This window comes from Magnolia sinica, chromosome 15, assembly GCF_029962835.1.
Source record: "Magnolia sinica isolate HGM2019 chromosome 15, MsV1, whole genome shotgun sequence".
NCBI classification, from domain to species: domain Eukaryota; kingdom Viridiplantae; phylum Streptophyta; class Magnoliopsida; order Magnoliales; family Magnoliaceae; genus Magnolia; species Magnolia sinica.
The window spans coordinates 17,571,413-17,590,738 of record NC_080587.1 but is presented as its reverse complement, the minus strand read 5'-3'; the positions used below and the strand labels follow the sequence as shown (position 1 = coordinate 17,590,738).

Sequence of the window (19,326 nt, the reverse complement as noted above, 5' to 3'; positions counted from 1 at the left end):
GCCCCCAAAAGTTTTTAACGGTAGTCCTTTCAAATTGTGTAATGTGGTCCACATGAGACTGGATATACCTCATTTTTGTATATTACCATAAATTGATCTAGAAAATAGATGGATTGAACGTTTACCAACTTTATATAGTGGTACACCAGCCAATCCGCTTCCCAGCTATATAGCTGGTGTAGATGCGCGTCGTGTCGAAGACAAGCGCTGACGCTCCTCTAGCTCCGAGTTGTAAACGTTCAAATGAGATTAAAGTTACATGGGGCCTTACAATGATTTATTTATCATATCCACACTGTTCATCCATTTTTTGAGATCATTTTAGAGTATTACAAAAAAATGAATCGTATCCAAAGCTCAAATGGACCACACAAAAATAGCAGCGACGATAATGATTTTCACCTTTAAAAACTTCGTAGAGCCGCAGTAACGTTTACTTTCCATCCAATCTATTAATAAGGTCACAAAGCGAATCTCATATTGATCCAAACTTCTGTTACCCAAAAGTGTTTCAATAGTAGGCGTTCAATCCCCACTGCTTTTCTTCAGTGTGGTCCAATTGATCTTTAGATCTGTCGTATTTTTCGGCTCAAGCCTTAAGACGAGCTCTACAAATGGATGGAAGATTTGGATATAACAAATACCTCATGATGGGAGCACAGAACTTGCTGACGTGTGTTACACCAGCCAATCCGCTTCCGCATGCATAAGCTGCTGGAAAACAGAATAAATTCAAATTTGCGCGTGATCTCGCATCAATTCCACAGCAATATATAGCATAGCATGACCGTACGCATCCTCCAATCAACACCCAAACTCCTCCACTGCAATCTCATCGCTCTCACCCTCTTTCTCACACACCCATACTCCACAACTCCCAAATCAAACTTCATCTCCTACCATTTCTCTCTCCTCCACTCCTCCCCCAACTCCCGAAATCTCCGCCATCTCCACGCGCGTCTTCTTCGCAATGGCCTCTACGATGACGTCATCTTGGCCTCCAAGCTCATCCTCATGTACTCCAAGCACCATTGCCTTCTCCCTCACTCTCTCTCCGTCTTTTCCCACATGCCCGTTCGCAATGTATACTCCTGGAGCATCATCATTGGTGAATTCCTCCGCTCGGGCCGCCCCCAAAGAGCCTTCGACCTGTTTGTTGAAATGCGGGGATCTGGCGAGGCGGCTGGCCATGACGCCTCCACCCTCCCCCTTGCCCTGAGGGCGTGCGCGAGCTTGGGGGATGCTGGGAAAGGAATGTATGTGCATGGTTTGTGTGTGAAGGTGGGGTTGGTGAGGAACGTGTTTGTGGCATCGGCGATAGTGTTTTTCTACGTTGCGTGTTCGTGGATCTGGGATGCACGCTGCGTGTTCGATGAAATTCCTCAAAGGGATGCGGTGCTTTGGACTACAATGTTGGGTGGGTATGCACAGAATGGGGAGCCTGGGTTGGGGCTGGAGGTTTATAGAGAGATGGTGGGTCAGGGGATTCAGCTTGATTGGGTTGTTATGGTGAGTTTGCTGCTCATCTGTAGCCAGTTGGGATGGGCGAGGCATGGGAAAAGTGTGCATGGGTGGAGTGTTAGGAGGTGCCTGGGATTGGGGTTGAGCTTAGGGAATGCTCTTATTGATATGTATTCGAAATGCGGGGAATTGGCATGTGCTCATAGGGTCTTTGACAGAATGCCTGTGAGAGATGTGATTTCTTGGAGTGTGCTGATTTTGGGCTATGGGTTGAATGGGTGTGTGGGTGTTGCTTCGGAGCTCTTCGAGCAGATGCATATGGAAGGAGTTATGCCGAACTCTGTGACTTTTCTTGGTGTTTTGTCTGCCTGTTGCCATGCTGGCATGGTTGAGAAGGCGTGGAGTTATCTTAATATGATGAAGGAATACAAGGTGCTACCTGAATTGAAGCACTATAGTTGCATGGTTGATGTTTTAGCAAGGGCAGGCCATTTGGTTGAAGCAGAGAGGTTTATTGAAGAAATGCCAATGAAGCCCGATGCGGTGGTCTTGGGGGCTCTGCTCGCAGGCTGTCGAGTTCATGGTAACATTGAGGTTGGCGAGAGAGTTGCGAAGAGGCTATTACGATTGGAGCCACAAAAGAGTGGTTACTATGTGCTGTTGGCAAACATTTACGCCGCTGCGGGCAAGTTTGATGAGGCAGAAAGGGTGAGAGGCTTCATGAAGGAAAGGAATGTGGGGAAGGTGCCAGGTTGTAGCCTGATCGAAGCAGATGGACTGAGTGAAGAAGAACTGAAATGTTAGTTGGCTTTGAAATTGGTTGAAATGGTGAGAAGGCCTACATATATGCAACATGAATCGCATCCAAATGAACTTTTAATTTGACAAAAGGATGACCAATGCGGGAAACGGGTGAGAAGGTGTCTGGATTTAGCTTGATCAAACCAGGTGGCCATCTTCCCATGTCATGAACGAAACAAATGTTAGTTGGCCAGGGAATCAGTTGAAATGGTGGGAGGACCTATGCGCATGCAAGATGAATCACCTACAGGGGAACTTCTAGGAGGACCATTGTAAGTGGACAGCGGTTAATGTTAATTGAAATCTCAGGCTGTGCTCAGCTTTTAGTAAATTTCCGTTGAGTAGAATGGCCATTTGCTCAAATTGGCCATTGTTTGCAAGTCTTCATCACAAGAAAAGCTTTTGCCATTTTCGAAACCATTTGGCAGTAAGCATCTATCCTATCAAATTCGCAATTCAGTTTCCGCATTTTCTAACAGCACTCGTAAAACATGTGGGCACTTCGTGAGCATTGTGTGGAACGCTCATTTGAAAGCGTTTTCCAAATGCAGCTTTGGAAAATAGAAATGCCCGATGTATTCTCTTATCAGAGAATGAACTCATGTTTACATGGGTGACAGATGGAAAGATGGATCACATGATTACTATCGTTGCATCACCTGTAAACCTTTAAGTGGAATGGAGAGAACCCCACTAAATGCAGTTGGTTGTATCTTCAGGAGATGAAGGGTTGGTTGTATGCAACCTTAGAATTGTGTAAATTTTATAATTTGGAAATAGCTCATCTCAGAGGAGCAGTGAATCTTCATCCTTCCAATAACAGGAATGATCTGATGAAAGCGACACTGAAACCAAAATCCAATTGTGCTGCATGTAACCTTTAATAGCAGGAATGATCTGATGAAAGCAAGACTTCAACTAAAATCCAGTTGTTTTGCATCTAACTTGTGTTTGTGGCAGGTTTGTTGAAAGTTGAAAGCAAGACTCACAGTAATGCCCAGTTTTGTACAGGAAAGATTCGATGCTCAATGGCAAGATTTGCATGGTCCAATAAACCATACATATGGAGACACCGGTGCTGTTCCAAACAGTTCATATGCTGGGATTCATTGTGGGTTATGCCACCCTTCTGATAGAGAGGGAGGGAACAGCTTGGAAAGAATGGAAATCCCTTTCAATCTCCTCAGTATCTCATTCAGGTAATTCATGCTAAGAGCAAAAGACCTCTACATCCTTTTGTATATTTTCCAAATGGGAGTCATTTGATAGTGTGGCAGAGTGTGATGGTTAATGGGTATTTAGAACATTGTCAATGTGTCATACATCAAGTCAAATTAAACCACCAAAATTGTGGGACCTACTAAGTAAAGGCCACCACCTCGAGTTCAGACTGATTGAGCAGTCCTGAAGTTTGATTAATGGAAATCTGTATATTGAATTTGGACCATAGAGAAGCTTTTCATTTCAACTGCCCATCACTCCACCTGTCTTCAAGTTAAAACTCCTATTAATGTTACTCAATTTAGGGTGTCTTTTAGGGGGCGTTTGGATCATAAGTTTCTTAAAATAAGCTACTTATGCCACAAGTAGCTTATCTTAGTTTCTAATTATTAAGAAGATAAGTATGTTTTGTAAACAAGATACTTATCAGGTTCTCTTCTCTTTCATCCATGGTGTGCCGTAAAGGCGATTACGGGGCCATAAAGGCCATTACATAAAGGTAACGGTGGCAACCATTGCACGTTATGGGGTTGTAATGGCTGTAACAGCTGTTATGGAAAAAATGACCTGTAACCGCTGTTAACGGCCCATTATGCCCCCTATAAAGGCAGTAACAGCCCCGTAATGGTCTGTTATGGGGCAAATGCAAGTTTTTCTTTCAATACAAAAAGAGCCTGTAGCGGTTGTTACGGGAGCCGTAACGGCTGTTACGACCCGTATCGTAAAGGTAATGGTGGTGGCTGTTTTAGCCACCGTTACCATTATGGAATACCTTGCTTTCTTCTCTGTTTATGGCTCTCTTTAGTAACTTATGAAAAGTAGAAAAGCTAAAAAAAATTAACTAAAGTGATTAAGTACTTTTAAGTAAAAAAAGTTACTTATGACTAATCATAAACCAAACTAACTTATCTGAAATAAGTCACTTATCTACTGCTGTAAGTAGAAAAAATAACTTATTTGGTAGTATCCAAATGGCCCCTTAAAGTCGGTCAGTCGAAATGTAGTCATGGCTCCTCCATGTAACCAAGAACATTGTATGGGAAAATACGATAGAGTGAACAACTGAACCAATGTTTAGAACTCTAAGTAAATGCACATTATGTTGTAATTTTCTAGATCCTACATTTCAACTATCACTCTGTCAGAGTATTAGAATTCCCATTTACAAAATGACTAAACTTCAGTCTAGGCAAAATACTTTACTACCCACCAACACAAAATGCAGAATATTAACCCAAGTTGTGGGTGTATGCACTTCAGCGCTCCCTCTGAACCTGATCATGATTTCTTGATCATAAGTCCTCAATTTGATAGCTCAATGACATGAAATCATAAAAATGCCACCAGAAATTACTCCTGCGATGGAGTAACATGTCACTTCAATGTGATTGGTACCAGCATGAAATAAGGAATTTGCAGCCAGCTTGATAGCACTCAAATTGTTGCAAAACATGGTGGGAGTCCTAATTAGATATTCCTATCCTATTGAGAAGATGATACCTGGAGATTTCAGTTGCAGCAAGACCCACATTCCTGTATGTGCGTTTATTGTTGATGTTGCTGTCGATTTTCAAGTAGCTCGCCTCACCACAATTTTGCAGATCAAATTGTCTGGCCAATGTGGGTGCTAACCATTTGATTCACTTTGTTACTTCCAACGGTGGTGATACCATCCAGATGGGCCGAAAGATCGAGGAGGATTTCTTAAGAAAAATAGAATGATTTGCATAACATCTCTTGAAATCAAATTCCTCCAAAGCTGAGGTAAGCCTTTCAAACTGGGCATGGTGATACTTGTTGTAAAGTATATATTGCTTTCCTCAATTCATGAGCGTACTTCATGCAAACCTTTGTTGTTATTGCATATATACTTATTCTAAGTGCAATAGAGAATTTTTTACAACCAGCAAGTTTGATCTCCATCTATAATTGGAGGTAATGGCAAGGACAAAAGTGATTATGCTTGTTTTGGGCTACTAAATGTTTCATCATAATCAAGACCATATCTTTCATTGCATCGTTTAGCCTCCAACCTTGCCTTGTTGTAGAGTCATGTCATCTAACTTTGAATTTTATAGACCCACTTCACCCATCACATTAATTTCTGCCAGTAGGTAGAGGTACATGTTTCCATATTTTTCTTCAAAGTCATCGTATTGCTCAGATTCGTGTTGGAAGTTATGGCCAGTGATCGAAATATCGATACCATCGGCCGATATATTGGCTGATATTATCGGTATCGAGCCCCAGCGAGACGAAACTCCTCCGATAACTCCAGGAAGATACCAAAAATTCAAAAATCCAGATATCGGCCGATATTATTGTCGATATTGCCCGATATATCGTCGATATCGCCGATACAACCCACACCGTGCGATGTCGCAGTATTTCTGCATGCAATATCGCGGTATTTCTGCCTCCATTATTGTCGGAAATCGACAAACAGACAAGTTGTGACACTCATGGGTGCGTTTGCAGGGGACTCACGAGTCCCACTATAGCCAACAACCCACAACCGACAACGATAAAAAGCCACTATGCCGGGTTGTGGAGAATAAAAAAAAATTGAATTAGAAAAAAAAAAAGGAGAAATCGGAGAGTACCTGTAGCCGTAGGCTGTAGCGGTGATCGGAGGTGGGCCATTCAACAGGTAAGTATCTGTATCCCTCTTTCTTCGATTTTTTCGGCTCGAGACAACGTGGGTCCGGAAGCGTTGTGTGCGTGAAGGAGAGGGGAACGAAAGAAGAGGGGCGCAATTTTCATCTGAAAAACCTCACGATTTTCATGTGAAGGAGATGGAAAGGGAAACCTTTGTTTTGGTGGTTTACACAGTACGCTCTTATCGTACTCAGTAAATTCAATTGGGCCCACCTTTAATGTATGTAGTCTATCCACGCCGTCCATCCGCTTTCCCATCTAATTTAATGGGTTGATCCCTAAGTTCAGTAGGCAAATCGCTACTGAATTGACGTCACCAAGCTCTATGGACCCCACCATAGAAAAAGTGGGGACAGTGACATCCACCGTTCAAAACTTCTCAGGGGCTACAGAAGTTTCCGATCAAGCTTATATTTTTGTTTTCACTTCATCTATCTATATGTTAACTTATGAATAGGTTGGATCTAAAAAAACACATCATGGTGTGCCCTATAAATATTTTAATGGTGGGTGTGACTGCTTCAACGGTTTTCTGTGATGGGTCCACTTGTACTTTAGTTCTATATCATTCCTTTTCTCATGCCATAAAACGAGCTGTAAAAACGGTTGGATGGTATGGATACATCACATGCATTATGGTGGGGTCCACAGAGCTTGGTGACGTGGGATACTGATTTCCACCGTTGAAACCTTTCTCCGCCCCTGCGGTGATGTTTATTGGTCATCCAAACCGTTAAAAAGATGATACAGACGTGGATGAAGGGAAAATACTAATATAAGCTTGATCCAATCATCCAAGTGGCCCTCAAGAAATTTTCAACGGTAGATGTTCAATTCAACTGTTTTATATGGTGTGGCCCATTTGAACATTGTATATGCTTTATTTTTGGGCTAAAGCCCTGAAATTATTTGGTAAAATGTATGGACGGATCGGATAAAATATCATCTTGATCACAAACTCTTGTGGCTGTCAAAATAAGTTTGTAATGGTCGGCGTCACTCTCTCCATTGTTTTATTTGGTAGGGTCCACTCGAGCTCTGGATCTTACCCATTTTTTTGGCTCATGCCATAAAATGAGCCATTCAAATGTATGGACGGTGTGGATACAAAAAATACATTATGGTGGGACCCACAGAAGTTGGTGACGTCCATGGTCACATCAATTGGGTTGCGTACTGAGTTACTCAATATGCTATTATCGTACTGAGTAAACTTTGTTGGGCCCACCGTGAATGTATGTGATCTATACAGGCCGTCCATCGGTTTTTCCATCTTATTTTAACAGTTGAGCTCAAAATTTAATCATACCCAAAGATCAAGTGGACCATACCATAGGAAATAGTTGGAATAATGATTTCCACCATTGAAACCTTTTTAGATAGACGGTGTGGATTGTCACGGGTCCACTTGAGATTTGATATTTATATTTCTCAAATTTTACTTATTCAGTTCTTTTTTTCCTTTTCAATGAATTGGTTGTATTTTCATACATAACTATGATATATTTATAAATATCATGCATTCAATTTAAATATAGTTGCATTAGTTCAGTTAAACATCGCATAGCTTAGTACCCTATGCAAAGGAAATTTATTATGTGCATCTTTTTTTTTTGAGATGTTATGATTTAAAAGTGTGTATTAAGGGCCTTTTTAACAATCCCCGAAGTTTCATTAAAAAATTCAACCATTTTCCCAATGTTTTCCCATATTTCCCAAAAAGTGCGATAAACTATGCGATACAAATGATATATCCCGTGCGATAACCGATACGTATCTGTATCCCAAGGGTGCGATACATTGTGCGATACCGATATTTTGAACACTGGTTATGGCATAAACTTGGCACCAGCTGCCAACCTGTTACAACCCTCATTTATCTGCGCTTAGGAATGGCAATGAAAGCATAAAACTCCCACAGGGCACAAGCACAATGTAATAGACTATTACATCGGTTGATTACAATCAAGATCTATCTAATAGGTCTATTACATGGGTTGATCACAATCAAAGATTTTTGTTTTTTATATTTTCCCTCACTACACCCATCCACTTATCCTCTAGCGCGGCATCATCGAAAGTTCTTGATTCCTTAATCTTGTAGAGTCCCAACAAAAAAATAAAATAAAAATTGATGTTTAGATGAGGTATCGACACCTTATGAAGTCCTCTATGGGATATTCAATCTTTGTATAGTATTTGAAGAATGAAGAAGAAGCGAGGAGAGGTGAAAGAAAGTCCATGGTGGATCAACATGGCTAGGAGGCTGGCTATGAGCACATTGTTGTGGCATAATTGATGGACTAGATCAATGATTTGGAGGAAAGATCCAGATGATTGAATCTGATGGTTTTCGACTCAGAGAGGGAGGGAGAGAGAGGGGTAAGGCCACTTACCTGTTTTATATCTAATGATCTGGTGATGCTCCTGGCATCAAGATTTTTTTTTTGAGTCAGAGACTCAAACTGACTCGTTCAGTCCTGAGTCCACTCAAGAGTCAGATGAGTCAGGAATAACTTGGCCGAATCGGGCTTAGTCACCCTCTATTCACAACTGTCAACTTGTGGTGCCCAATCGGATCAGACTCAATTGGGCCTGAGTCACATCCTACTTAGGCAAGTTGTCAATACATTCTGAAATAGCTTTTCGTTGAATTGGATCTTACTTGTTTCCAAATGTATCATCTTCAATCCTATGAGTTTCAAGACTTTGAACTGACTTGAATGTAGAATCTAATCTCATCAGAAACCATGTCTATTGATATTGGTGGTTCTATCATCACTCCAGCACCCCTTGATATTTCCATCCAAACCACACCCAATGAATGACCTTTGTAAAATGCACTTCTGTGACCCATTTAAAGATCATAACCAAGTGATCTTTGGAATGTCAGTGCAACCAATGTCAGGATAGGGAAAGTTTAACATTTGATAGAAAAAGATCATAGTAAAAAGGTTCCAGGCAATGTATGTTGAAGAAGTTCATAGGCATTTATCATAGTTGGATTTTCAACTCATGCATCACATGTCCAAACGTGGGGAAGATCAGGTGCAATCAATTTAAAGAAGGAAAATAGAAGAAAGAGATGGAGAAGATTAGAGCACCTCTGTGTTGTTAGAGATTCTCTAGCCTTGATCTTCTAACTACAACTCTTTTGCAGGAGCTATAGCCTTCAAAAGTTGAACATCCCCAATGCTTAGATCTCCAACTTCTAGGAGATGAATCGTATAATTTCCCTATAAAGACCCTAACCATAACTAATGCATGGGCATTTTCACACCGGGCTCGAGTGGGGTAGCCTGTGGGATGTGGGGACACACTCGGGGTAGGTGGCCCGTGTGAGGCGGTACCCACGTGGGGCCCACGAGGGGGGTTCGGCCGAGGTCCTATCCCACGCGATGTGGGGCATGTACTATGAGATAAAGAGATTAATTTGCCATGCTCTATCAGTTCAAGCTTTTAGAGCAAGCGGTTAATTGTCCTGCATCACTAACCTTTATCAAGTGAGTGACAAAAATCTAGGGAGATTGGGCCTACTTAAGTTGCATGTGGACAATCTATTATCAATTTGCACTTGAGGTCTGCTTGCATATAACTCTATGCCCTTGACACATATGCCATTTTGCATCACGGACATCATGTGGTCCTCATTCGACGTTGTGAAGATCCAGCACTAAATTTGTCACAGGTTATGACTACAAAAAAGACACATTAAAACATAAAAGCACAATTGTTTTCTATTTAAGACTAAACAGATCAAAATCCTTTTAATTCAAAACAATCGCATGTGCACATGACTAACTGGGTGTATCAATTCAAGTAGTCTTTTATGGTGAAGAAATCTATACAACAAGATCTCATGTTGTAGATTTGCTGTTGGATCATCTCATTCCTTACACGTTTCCACATAATTAACCCAATCACAAGTCCATGTCATCTTGAGTATCAAGGATCACTGAATGTATTAAAACTAATTAGATAATAAGAATAGGTGACTGAACCTCAGGTCTAAGAACGTATGAATCGGGTGCATGTGGGTGTATGCTCTCTATATAAGACATGCGATTTGCTCCATACAACCATTCAATATAATTTTCTATATAGGACTTGGCATGCCCATGTACTGATGTGAGTTTTCAACTCAAATTGTTCGAGTCTAAACAATGTTGTTTGATATAAGTCATCAGCCCCATGAGAACTTTACACACATGTTAGCTGAAACATGTGTCGGTTTTGAACCATATTCACATGGAAAGTCAAGGTCTTATCTCTCGGTCATGGGCTTATGCCGCATGTACAAGACTGATACAATCTCTATAGAGGACTTTAATCCATAGTCTGGATTGTATCATATTATACTCTCTCTCTCTCTCTCTCTCTCTCTCTCTCTCTCTCTCTCGAAACATGTTCGTTCATTCCTACTAATCTTATCATATTCTTTTCTACTCTACGTTCCTGGCAGTCATTCTCCCAGGCAATCCGATCTTCCGTGTGTAATGCAGAAGCCCCCAAAAATGGTTTTAAAATGGGTGATCAAAAAATGGGTGATCAAAAGAGAGAATCACTATTCATGGTATAACCCATGTGATACACACAGATGATGATAGGAATGTTATCACAACCATACAATTAATTAATCAACTAACAATTCATTGAAAGTATGACATGATTCAGCTTTCAAAAGTACATATCCCAACACAATGCACTTTCAGTTGCATTTTGAGAAAAATTAGACTTGACTTACACAATTCTACTTCATCCAATTTCACTATGACTTGAGAAAAACTGGATGGATCACTACTCTGCTACGTTTCACAATGGACACACCATGAAATTTTTTTAGCATTGATAGGATAGCTATAATTCTTTCAATTTGTGGGCTAACAACATTACAGTGAGGGAGTGTTACCTCGAAGGCATAACCATGATGGCCTTCTTTTAGGGAGACGAAGGAAAACCTACCAAAGATTTTAATTCTCTACCACAAGTTAGAAGAGAACTTTTTGGGCTTCTGTTGCGAGCATGGATTTGAACTCTCGTGGTGTAGAGTGGATTCTATTACCTACAGAGTTAAATGGATTTGAAATCAGTGCTTTGAGGTGGGAGTTCAAAAAGTGCTCTTTTTGGAGGATTTGGATTCCTCTTAAATCCAAATCCCTCCAATTCCTGACTACCAAACATGCAAAAACCAGTAAATCCACACAATGCCTTCTGATTCCATGCTTTCAAATGAGCCCTATATAAACCATAGTTACTAAAATCATAATTCGATTGATTTGGATTCGAATTCGAAGTTCTCAATTGGACACTTTTCATAATTCTTTGGTTTGCAAGGGATGCTCAGTTTGTTCGTTTCTCAATTTGCCCAATCCATAGTTTGAGTTTTCTGATTTTCAAAGGCTAAATAATGCAACAAACCAATCAATTAGAAGTTAGATCATTCAATCAACTTTACCATTGGATAATGATGTATCCATAGTGAGTCCCACAATTTGGATAGGTTGACTTGATTTTATGTATTAGGTCTACAATGACCTTCATGATTGGTTAACCATACACCGTGCATTCTTTTCCATCATACTGGCCTGTGGTATGTAATTTATGAATGCATGTGATGCTGCAGATATCCCACCTGACGAATTGAGCGTGTGGAAGCAGAATCACAAACCGAAGGCAATATGAACCCACAAACCATAGGAAAGTAACAGCCAAAAATCCTTATCTAAACGCTTGTTTACCCTTAAATATCCACCAAACAACCTCCAAACCCAATCCAAATTGACCCAGGGCTCTCCAAGATTGTCCGAACATAAAAATAATTGGCCAAAAATGGTCATTTTCCACCAGAAAAAATCCAAAATCTGTTAATACCTTTTGTTCAATCAGAAAACACCATGGGGCACCCAAGACTGCCGTAAAGTTAGTGGCATGTGCAAATGTAAGAGTATCTAGGTAGTGGAAATCTAATTTTCACTACCCTAGCAAAAGTTAACTAAGCTCTTAGAATGTTGCGCGTGGATCCCAAGGTTGAGTTAAATTGAGATTCGGGCAACTCTTAAGTACCAATGAAAATTATACTGAGAGAGAGAGAGAGAGAGAGAGGAGCATCCATCCTATCCACGCCATTGACCATATCTCAACTATCAATCTTAGCCAACACACTAACAAAAGCCATCGCAATACTTCGGTTGATCAAGAGTAGGGTGAGTTCTAAGATCCACAACCATCTTCTCTAAGGAGGGGTGTCACATGGTTTGTCACGCCCTGAAAACAAAGTTCGGACCCTTGACTCCGCTCTTGGGATGTGACTTGGAGAATGTATTTTTTTCATATGGTTGGTAGTATTTCCTACAACTATGATATCAATGAGATAAGAGAGCAATTCAAAAAATTTATTCCATTATATATTATTTACATTTACATCGAATACACAAGCTCTAAATACATAATAGATTGTATGATTTTTAAAAGAATGAAACATTAGAGGTGCGCTAATATAAAGTCCATGCTTAGCTACTCCCACTGCCTGCATTACTCTAAAAAATGAGAATAAAGAAGGCATGAGCTAGAAAGCCTAGTGAATATAACGTCAGGGTGTGCAATGTACCTATATGCAGTGAAATATGATGTGATGTCACATGATGCTAATAAAACATGGTGCAATGTAACATATGCCAATGCAATCATGTATGACACACTTCCAAGGCCAGGTATCCAACACATCTTTTCAGAAATCCAACACATCTTGTTTCTCCTCACGATTCTTCCATGTGCATAACCAAATCTCCTACCATCTATTTACTTTGCTTGTTTACATATATTGTAACAATTTCCTTCTCATACACCCCTTTCTTATCTACAAATGATTTTAGGCATATGATTTGTGTCTTGTCTTGTTAAGTCATCGGAGACTAATACATTAGAAACGTAAGATCTTCTAATTTTATGTCTTGTCTTTAAATGACCATCTCCTTGGTTATGATTGATGAGAGCAAATTGTTTCCATGATCATAAACTTAGCTAAGTTTCATTAGCGTTATTTTTTCCTCTTTTTGGTAATCATCGTCTCCTTGATCACTGCCAAAGTCAAGCTATTGGAGTCTCCTGGGTTGTGGTCAAAATGAGCATCAAGTTCTAATTCAGCTTTAGACCTTATTCGGAACCAGTTGGGAAATAAGACATTTAGAATTGTTAACTTCCCGAAAATCCCAAAATCCCATTATGGAAAGTAAATCAAGTGCAGAGCGGGTCAGCTCAGTCGTGATCTTCTTGCACTTGGCATAGATGGGTGTGGTATTGATTCAAAAGTGATAGACAGTTTGTTTAGAGTCACCACTAGCTATTTAAGCATAAGATATACGTTGGCTAGAAACTATATAATCGCTTAGGAGTTGAGGGATCCAAAGATCATTTGACCAGAGTGACTCCTGTGGTTAGTCTATGGCCAAAGATTCTAAGTAAAGGCCTCGGTGACGGAAAAAGAAGGGGCTAGGAACCCTTTTTTGCTCACACAGAGTGTGTCTCTACTTTATGAGATTTTGGATTTTTTTTTTTGGGATTTGGAGAAGTTCTAGAAGTGGTTACATTTATGATTTAAGTGGACAAATGCCAGAATGAAAATAAAAAAAATAGAAAGAGATGAGAGTATGATGCTTGGATGTTATGTGTGGAATGTTGATATGAACTCTATGAAGATGTGAGAAGGAGAGAGGGAAACCAATCACTCTTATGTGAAAAGAGATATTTGGGCATTCCTGATTCTGACTCTATTTCTTTGATTGATGAACTTTCTTAAAACTGATAACCTTTTGACGTATTGGAGACCTCCTTGCCAGGCTTCTCTAAGCAAACTCACACCCAAAGAGAACTCTCTCTTGAACTCAATTCTCGCTCCTCTAAGTTTAGAGGAGAGCCTAGGAGGCAAGAGGAGACATGAGAAATGAGAGAAGTGAGCCACACTTTTATAGACAAGAGCAGAGGGAATCGGGCTCCCGTTGATGTTGACGTAGCCTGATTTTGCATTTTTTGAGGTCCTTTGGGTGATAAGAGCTATTACAAGTTGATAAGTGGACCTTTTAGACTAGTAGGAATCGGATTCCCACCGGTACTTTTTTACATTTTTTTAGGCAAATTCGTTACCTTAGCTAACATGGGGGACCTTTTGAAGAATCGAATGATCGCCACATCGCTGGCTGGAATCTGATTTTTGCCATTGGCTTTTTGTTGATCTAAACCATCAATCGACTCCGAGTGGTTCTGGGTATCCCCTTGGTGTAATATATTCCATTTGTGGTACTCCTTTGGGCCAATAAGATGCCAATTTTGATAGTTTGTTGCAATCATATAAAATATTTTTTACTGTTTTGGGTGGGGCGTCTATAGATACCCCTCTTTGGCGGAGGTTGTGTGTAATCGAATGCCAAAGTGAGTTGACATCCCACCCTCTTGGTTAGGCATAGACTTAATTTGGTCTATTCCAACTAGAATGTCTTTGTCAAAACTTTGTATGGCTGAATAACAATTCAGGCTTCTCCCAAGGGCTGAGGAAAATGTTGTGATTTGTCCCCATGCTTTCTACGGCATTACGAGCCTTCAAATTACAACCCTTTTTATGTCGTGATAAGCAATATGCATAGGTTTTAGTTTCAAGAATAGATTGTAGGGGGTTAGTGCCCATGCACATTCTACAACCTTACGAGGATCCTCTCCTGATAATGCACGATATATAAGCTACTTATAAATTATAATTGAGTGTGGATTATCTGTGTTGAAGGCACAAGAAATTCCAATGCCATCGGGTTTCATTGGCCCATTTCCTTGCCGATGACTCAAGCTAACAAGATATGCATGATTTCTCTCCCAAATAGATTGCATGCGACACAACATGACTTTTAAAGGAGTTGTCCTATATTTTAGCTTGCTTGTTTAGAAAAAATAAAGTTATTTACGAGAAATAACTACTTATATAATTAATAAAATCATAGGTACAAAAAATAAGGCCTGTATTGAAAATATAATAGACTAATATAATAATGAAAATATTAAGCATGTATCCACTTGACCAACTCGACCGAGCCCGCTTTGGTTGGGCTTGGATTGAGAATTCCCAACCCGAGGTTGGGTTGGGTTGGGTTGGTTTAGAGTTGAGGTATAAGAACCTTGGTTTGGGCTAAGGTTGAGCACCAACCTGACCCAACCCGCCTGACTTTCAACCCTACTAAAAACCATAGAATAGCTTAGGAGTTAAGGGATCTAAAGATCATTTGACCCGAGTGACTCCTGCTGTTGGTCTGTAGCTGAAGATTCTAAGATCCTTTTTCGCCCACACTAAGTGTGGTCTCTACTTTACAAGATTTTGAATCTTTCAGAGATTTGAAGAAGTTTTAGAAGTACTGTAATGAAAATAAGAAATAGAAAGAGATGAGAGTATGATGCTTGGATGTTATGTATATGATGCTGATATGAACTCGTGGAGATGTGAGAGAGAGGGAAACCAATCACTCTTACGTGAAAGCAAATAGCTGAGCATCCCTAATCCCGACCCTACTTTAATTGGTGAACTTTCTTGAAATCGACAGCCTTTCGGCGTAATGAAGACATCCTCATCGAGCTTCTCCGAGCATACTCTCACCCAGAGAGAACTCTCTTTTCTCTCTAAGGGTTAAGAGGAGCCTAGGAGTCAAGAGGAGACATGAGAAATAAGAGAAGTGAGTCACACTTTTATAGACAAGACCAGAGGGAATTAGATTCCCATCATTGATGATGTGGTCTGATTTTTCATTTTTCGAGGTCCTTTGGGTTATAAAATTGATCATGGGCTGATAAGTGGACTTTTTGAACTAGTGGGAATTCAATTTTTGTCGATATATTTTCACATTTTTTGAGGCAAATTTGCCACTTCAGCTGCCATGGGGGACCATTTGACGAATCAGATGAAACATGTCACTAGTTGGACTCGGATTCTCGTCAATGGCTTTTGGCTAATTCAGACTGTCAGTCAGCTTCGGGTGGTCCCAGTTATCCCCTTGATGTAATTTATTTTTGTTTACAATATTCCTTTAGGCTGATCAGATGCCAATTTTGAAAGTTTGATGCAATTATGGGAAGTGTTATCTACGATTGTGGGTGGGGTATTTATATCCACAAAGTAGAGATTGCACGTGATTGCACGGTGCCTAATCCGTTGCTTCTCTATCAATAAGGTCCTTACTCGAAATCTCCGATCCCATACCAATACCAAGAGTCGCACAAGTCGAGCCTTTAAACATTGTGATTCTATGGTGTCTAGCCGACCATAGATTTTGAGATTAACAGCTAGTAGTGACTCCAAGTTAAGCATTCCTTTTCACTTGTTATTAATCATATCGGCTCAAAAAATAAAGCAAAGACAAACACACTACCAGATAATGGGTGAGGGTTAGGGTGCTAATCCTGCGTGCGCTTATCCATAGATGCCTAAAGAATGGTGATTCAATGAGGGGTTCTCATGTGAAGGGCAAAACATGTGGTAGAGATCCGAGTAGAAGTGAATTGTGTTAGAGGTTTAGACCGTTCATCATGTAGTGTGTTGGGTGCACGGATAAAAGAGAAAAGATCACTATCTTCTTCTCTAAAATAGCCATCGTATCCATAAGGAGAGAGAAATCTCTAAAAAGAAAAGGTCAAAGTGATATTATTGATGAAAAGTCTATTTACAAAGCCCCTTAATATGGCTTATATAACCCTGTATGAATAAATTCATAACATTTCTAAACTAGTAAGCAACTTCAAAACTAACTCAAACTCGTTCTAATCACTCAAATAAAGGCTTAAGTTATTTCAGTACTCTCTAAATCCTAAAATATCATAAAAATAGAAAATTGTAACTTAATAAAAATAATAAATTCTAACTTAAAACAAAATTTAACCCCTAAAATAGTCTATTTCTAAATAACTTTTCAACAACATATTATACACATGAAACGAATAATTGCAGACATCAATGAGATCACCCTTGCCTTTGTCCTACTTCATTAGGTAGTGTGCTTTTTGAGTACACCATTTACCTAAACTAGGGTAGTACATTTATCAAGTGACCAACACATGTAAATGGAATTTGGACTGGTTTATATGTTTTTCCTAACCATTTTTCTCAAATAAGTTTGACATACTTGATTAATGGACTAACACTATTTTTTGTCCCTAACACGCTCAGATATACTACTAAAAGTGGGCTGAATCTTTGACACATGTTGTTCATCGAGCTCTGTGAAGTGTTCTGCCCCTAACATCAGTGGCTATTATTAAATCACAATTCACTACATGTTTTGCCACAGGATAAACAAAACATGTATAGTTTTTTAGTGAACACAGGCTATAATTTTTTAATGAGCACACTGCCTACATCATCTGTCATAGGATCAAATAAGGCCAGTGTACAAATTTTGAATTTTTGTGTATACTATTTGTTGGATTACTTGTGATGAAATGAACTCTGTCCTAGGATGAAAGAAATCTACTCATGTTATTTGGATTGGATCCCTTACTAAATTCATCTAGTTCGATAATCATCACCAAATTCTGGCAAATCAAACTGTGATTTGAATCATTTAACCCAAATAACAGTTGGACAGCAAATTAGGTAATTAACTATGATATAAAGTATGGGACTTATTAGGTTGGAAAACTAGATTTCTTAAGGATGAGAGAGGATTATTTAGGTTTGGGGTTTTAGAGAAAGAGGAAGGTCTCTTAAACCAAGCATTTACATGTAAATTTACAAGCCTCCTTCCTAAATATTCTCAATTGGAGAACAGCTATTTCTCTATTGTTTACATGGTGATTATGTTTAGCAAACTACCATTCTCTCTCCTAAATAGAAGACCACCCTCCAATCTAATTGCATCAACATAAGACTTTAAGAATATAATCCTCCATGGATGATGTCCTCGTACCAAATTCTGAAGGGAATCAACAACGATTTATTCAAAACTCTAATCACTTGTCTTAGACCATTAATGTGATCATACTCAATTGAGTATGGTTAATTACATGTGTGCACGTGCTTAAATCCTAATTCTTTGATCTTGACAGACACCTATCTACTTACGAAATCTAAATGATCTTACTCTTGCAAACCTGATCAATTAAAGCTCATCGAAAATATTTAAAACATGTGATATAAAATAACTTCCAAAAGTATTGGTAATAATCTTATCTTCCATTCAATATGACTTCTTAGATAAATATTCTACATGGCATTATCAGTGTGTGATTATCTAAGATCCTCCTCTTGATTCATTTATGTGATCCAATTTTGCTTTGGCCGCTTTCTCATTCTCAATGCACTTTATCCCTAGTCACATATAGCCTTGATAATGCGCACCAAATTAGTGCTACCTCATCATGACCTTGCCATATAGAGTAAATTAATTAGGATACACCAGTCACCTACAAAACTAGCAAACTAGAACAATAAATGGATTGGAATCGATCCATCCCTTACGGGTAAATGGTCTCACAACATATGTGACTCTATTCACACATAGGATTTGATCAAGTAATCATCATATTTGTGATTATAAATTTGGATTTGCATGGTTCACTAGTAATTTATTAACTTGACAACTTGTGGGCTTGAAGGGTATGTTGGAGTACAATGTTGATTGTGTCAATCTTAATGAGATCCCATCCTAATAATCTCATAGATTAGGGTGGTGATACATCTCTCATGTACGTTGACTTCGTCATGCATTGCTTCTTTGTGTATACCTGCATAATGGTCTGCGTTGTGTAAGAAGCAAACTAAGCCTTTAATTGATATCGTTGGCAATGCCTTGTTTATGGCCACAACATGTATACATTCATCATCACAAGCATAAATAATCACATCCAGGCATGTAAACATGTGGACATATTTTTATTGGTAAAATAGACATAATTGATTCCACTAATTTGGGGTGCTTTGAACTTTGAAGGTATGCTCCGTTGCACATCTGCAAGGCGGTTAAGTGGGACAATGGTTTTGATTATGAATAATGGCCTACTTGTGAGAGTGAGACAATGGATTTGATTATGAATAATGACCTACTTATAAGAATCGAAAGCCTGAATGGGTATTTCTTACAACACTTGTTGTATGGACACCATGCAACAAAAGCTCTATGGTGCCACACGATGTCTGCATAACATCCATTCCATGCACCA

General features: G+C 39.4%; 1 protein-coding gene across 3 annotated transcripts; it reads left to right on the top strand.

The window, feature by feature from the left end:
- The first annotated feature begins 727 nt into the window (after positions 1–727).
- On the top strand, positions 728–17,703 carry LOC131227317 (pentatricopeptide repeat-containing protein At4g14170). Of its 3 annotated transcripts, XM_058223097.1 has the most exons (4): positions 728–2,534; positions 3,223–3,461; positions 5,161–5,247; positions 17,336–17,703. In XM_058223097.1, exon 1 carries the CDS (start codon positions 784–786, stop codon positions 2,263–2,265), a length of 1,482 nt encoding a protein of 493 aa, XP_058079080.1. In that variant the 5' UTR covers positions 728–783; the 3' UTR covers positions 2,266–2,534; positions 3,223–3,461; positions 5,161–5,247; positions 17,336–17,703. The 3 variants fall into 3 exon arrangements, with proteins under 3 accessions (XP_058079080.1, XP_058079079.1, XP_058079078.1); XM_058223096.1 differs by lacking the exon at positions 17,336–17,703 and having other exon boundaries at positions 5,161–5,440; XM_058223095.1 differs by lacking the exons at positions 5,161–5,247; positions 17,336–17,703 and having other exon boundaries at positions 3,223–3,709.
- Positions 17,704–19,326: the final 1,623 nt, after the last annotated feature.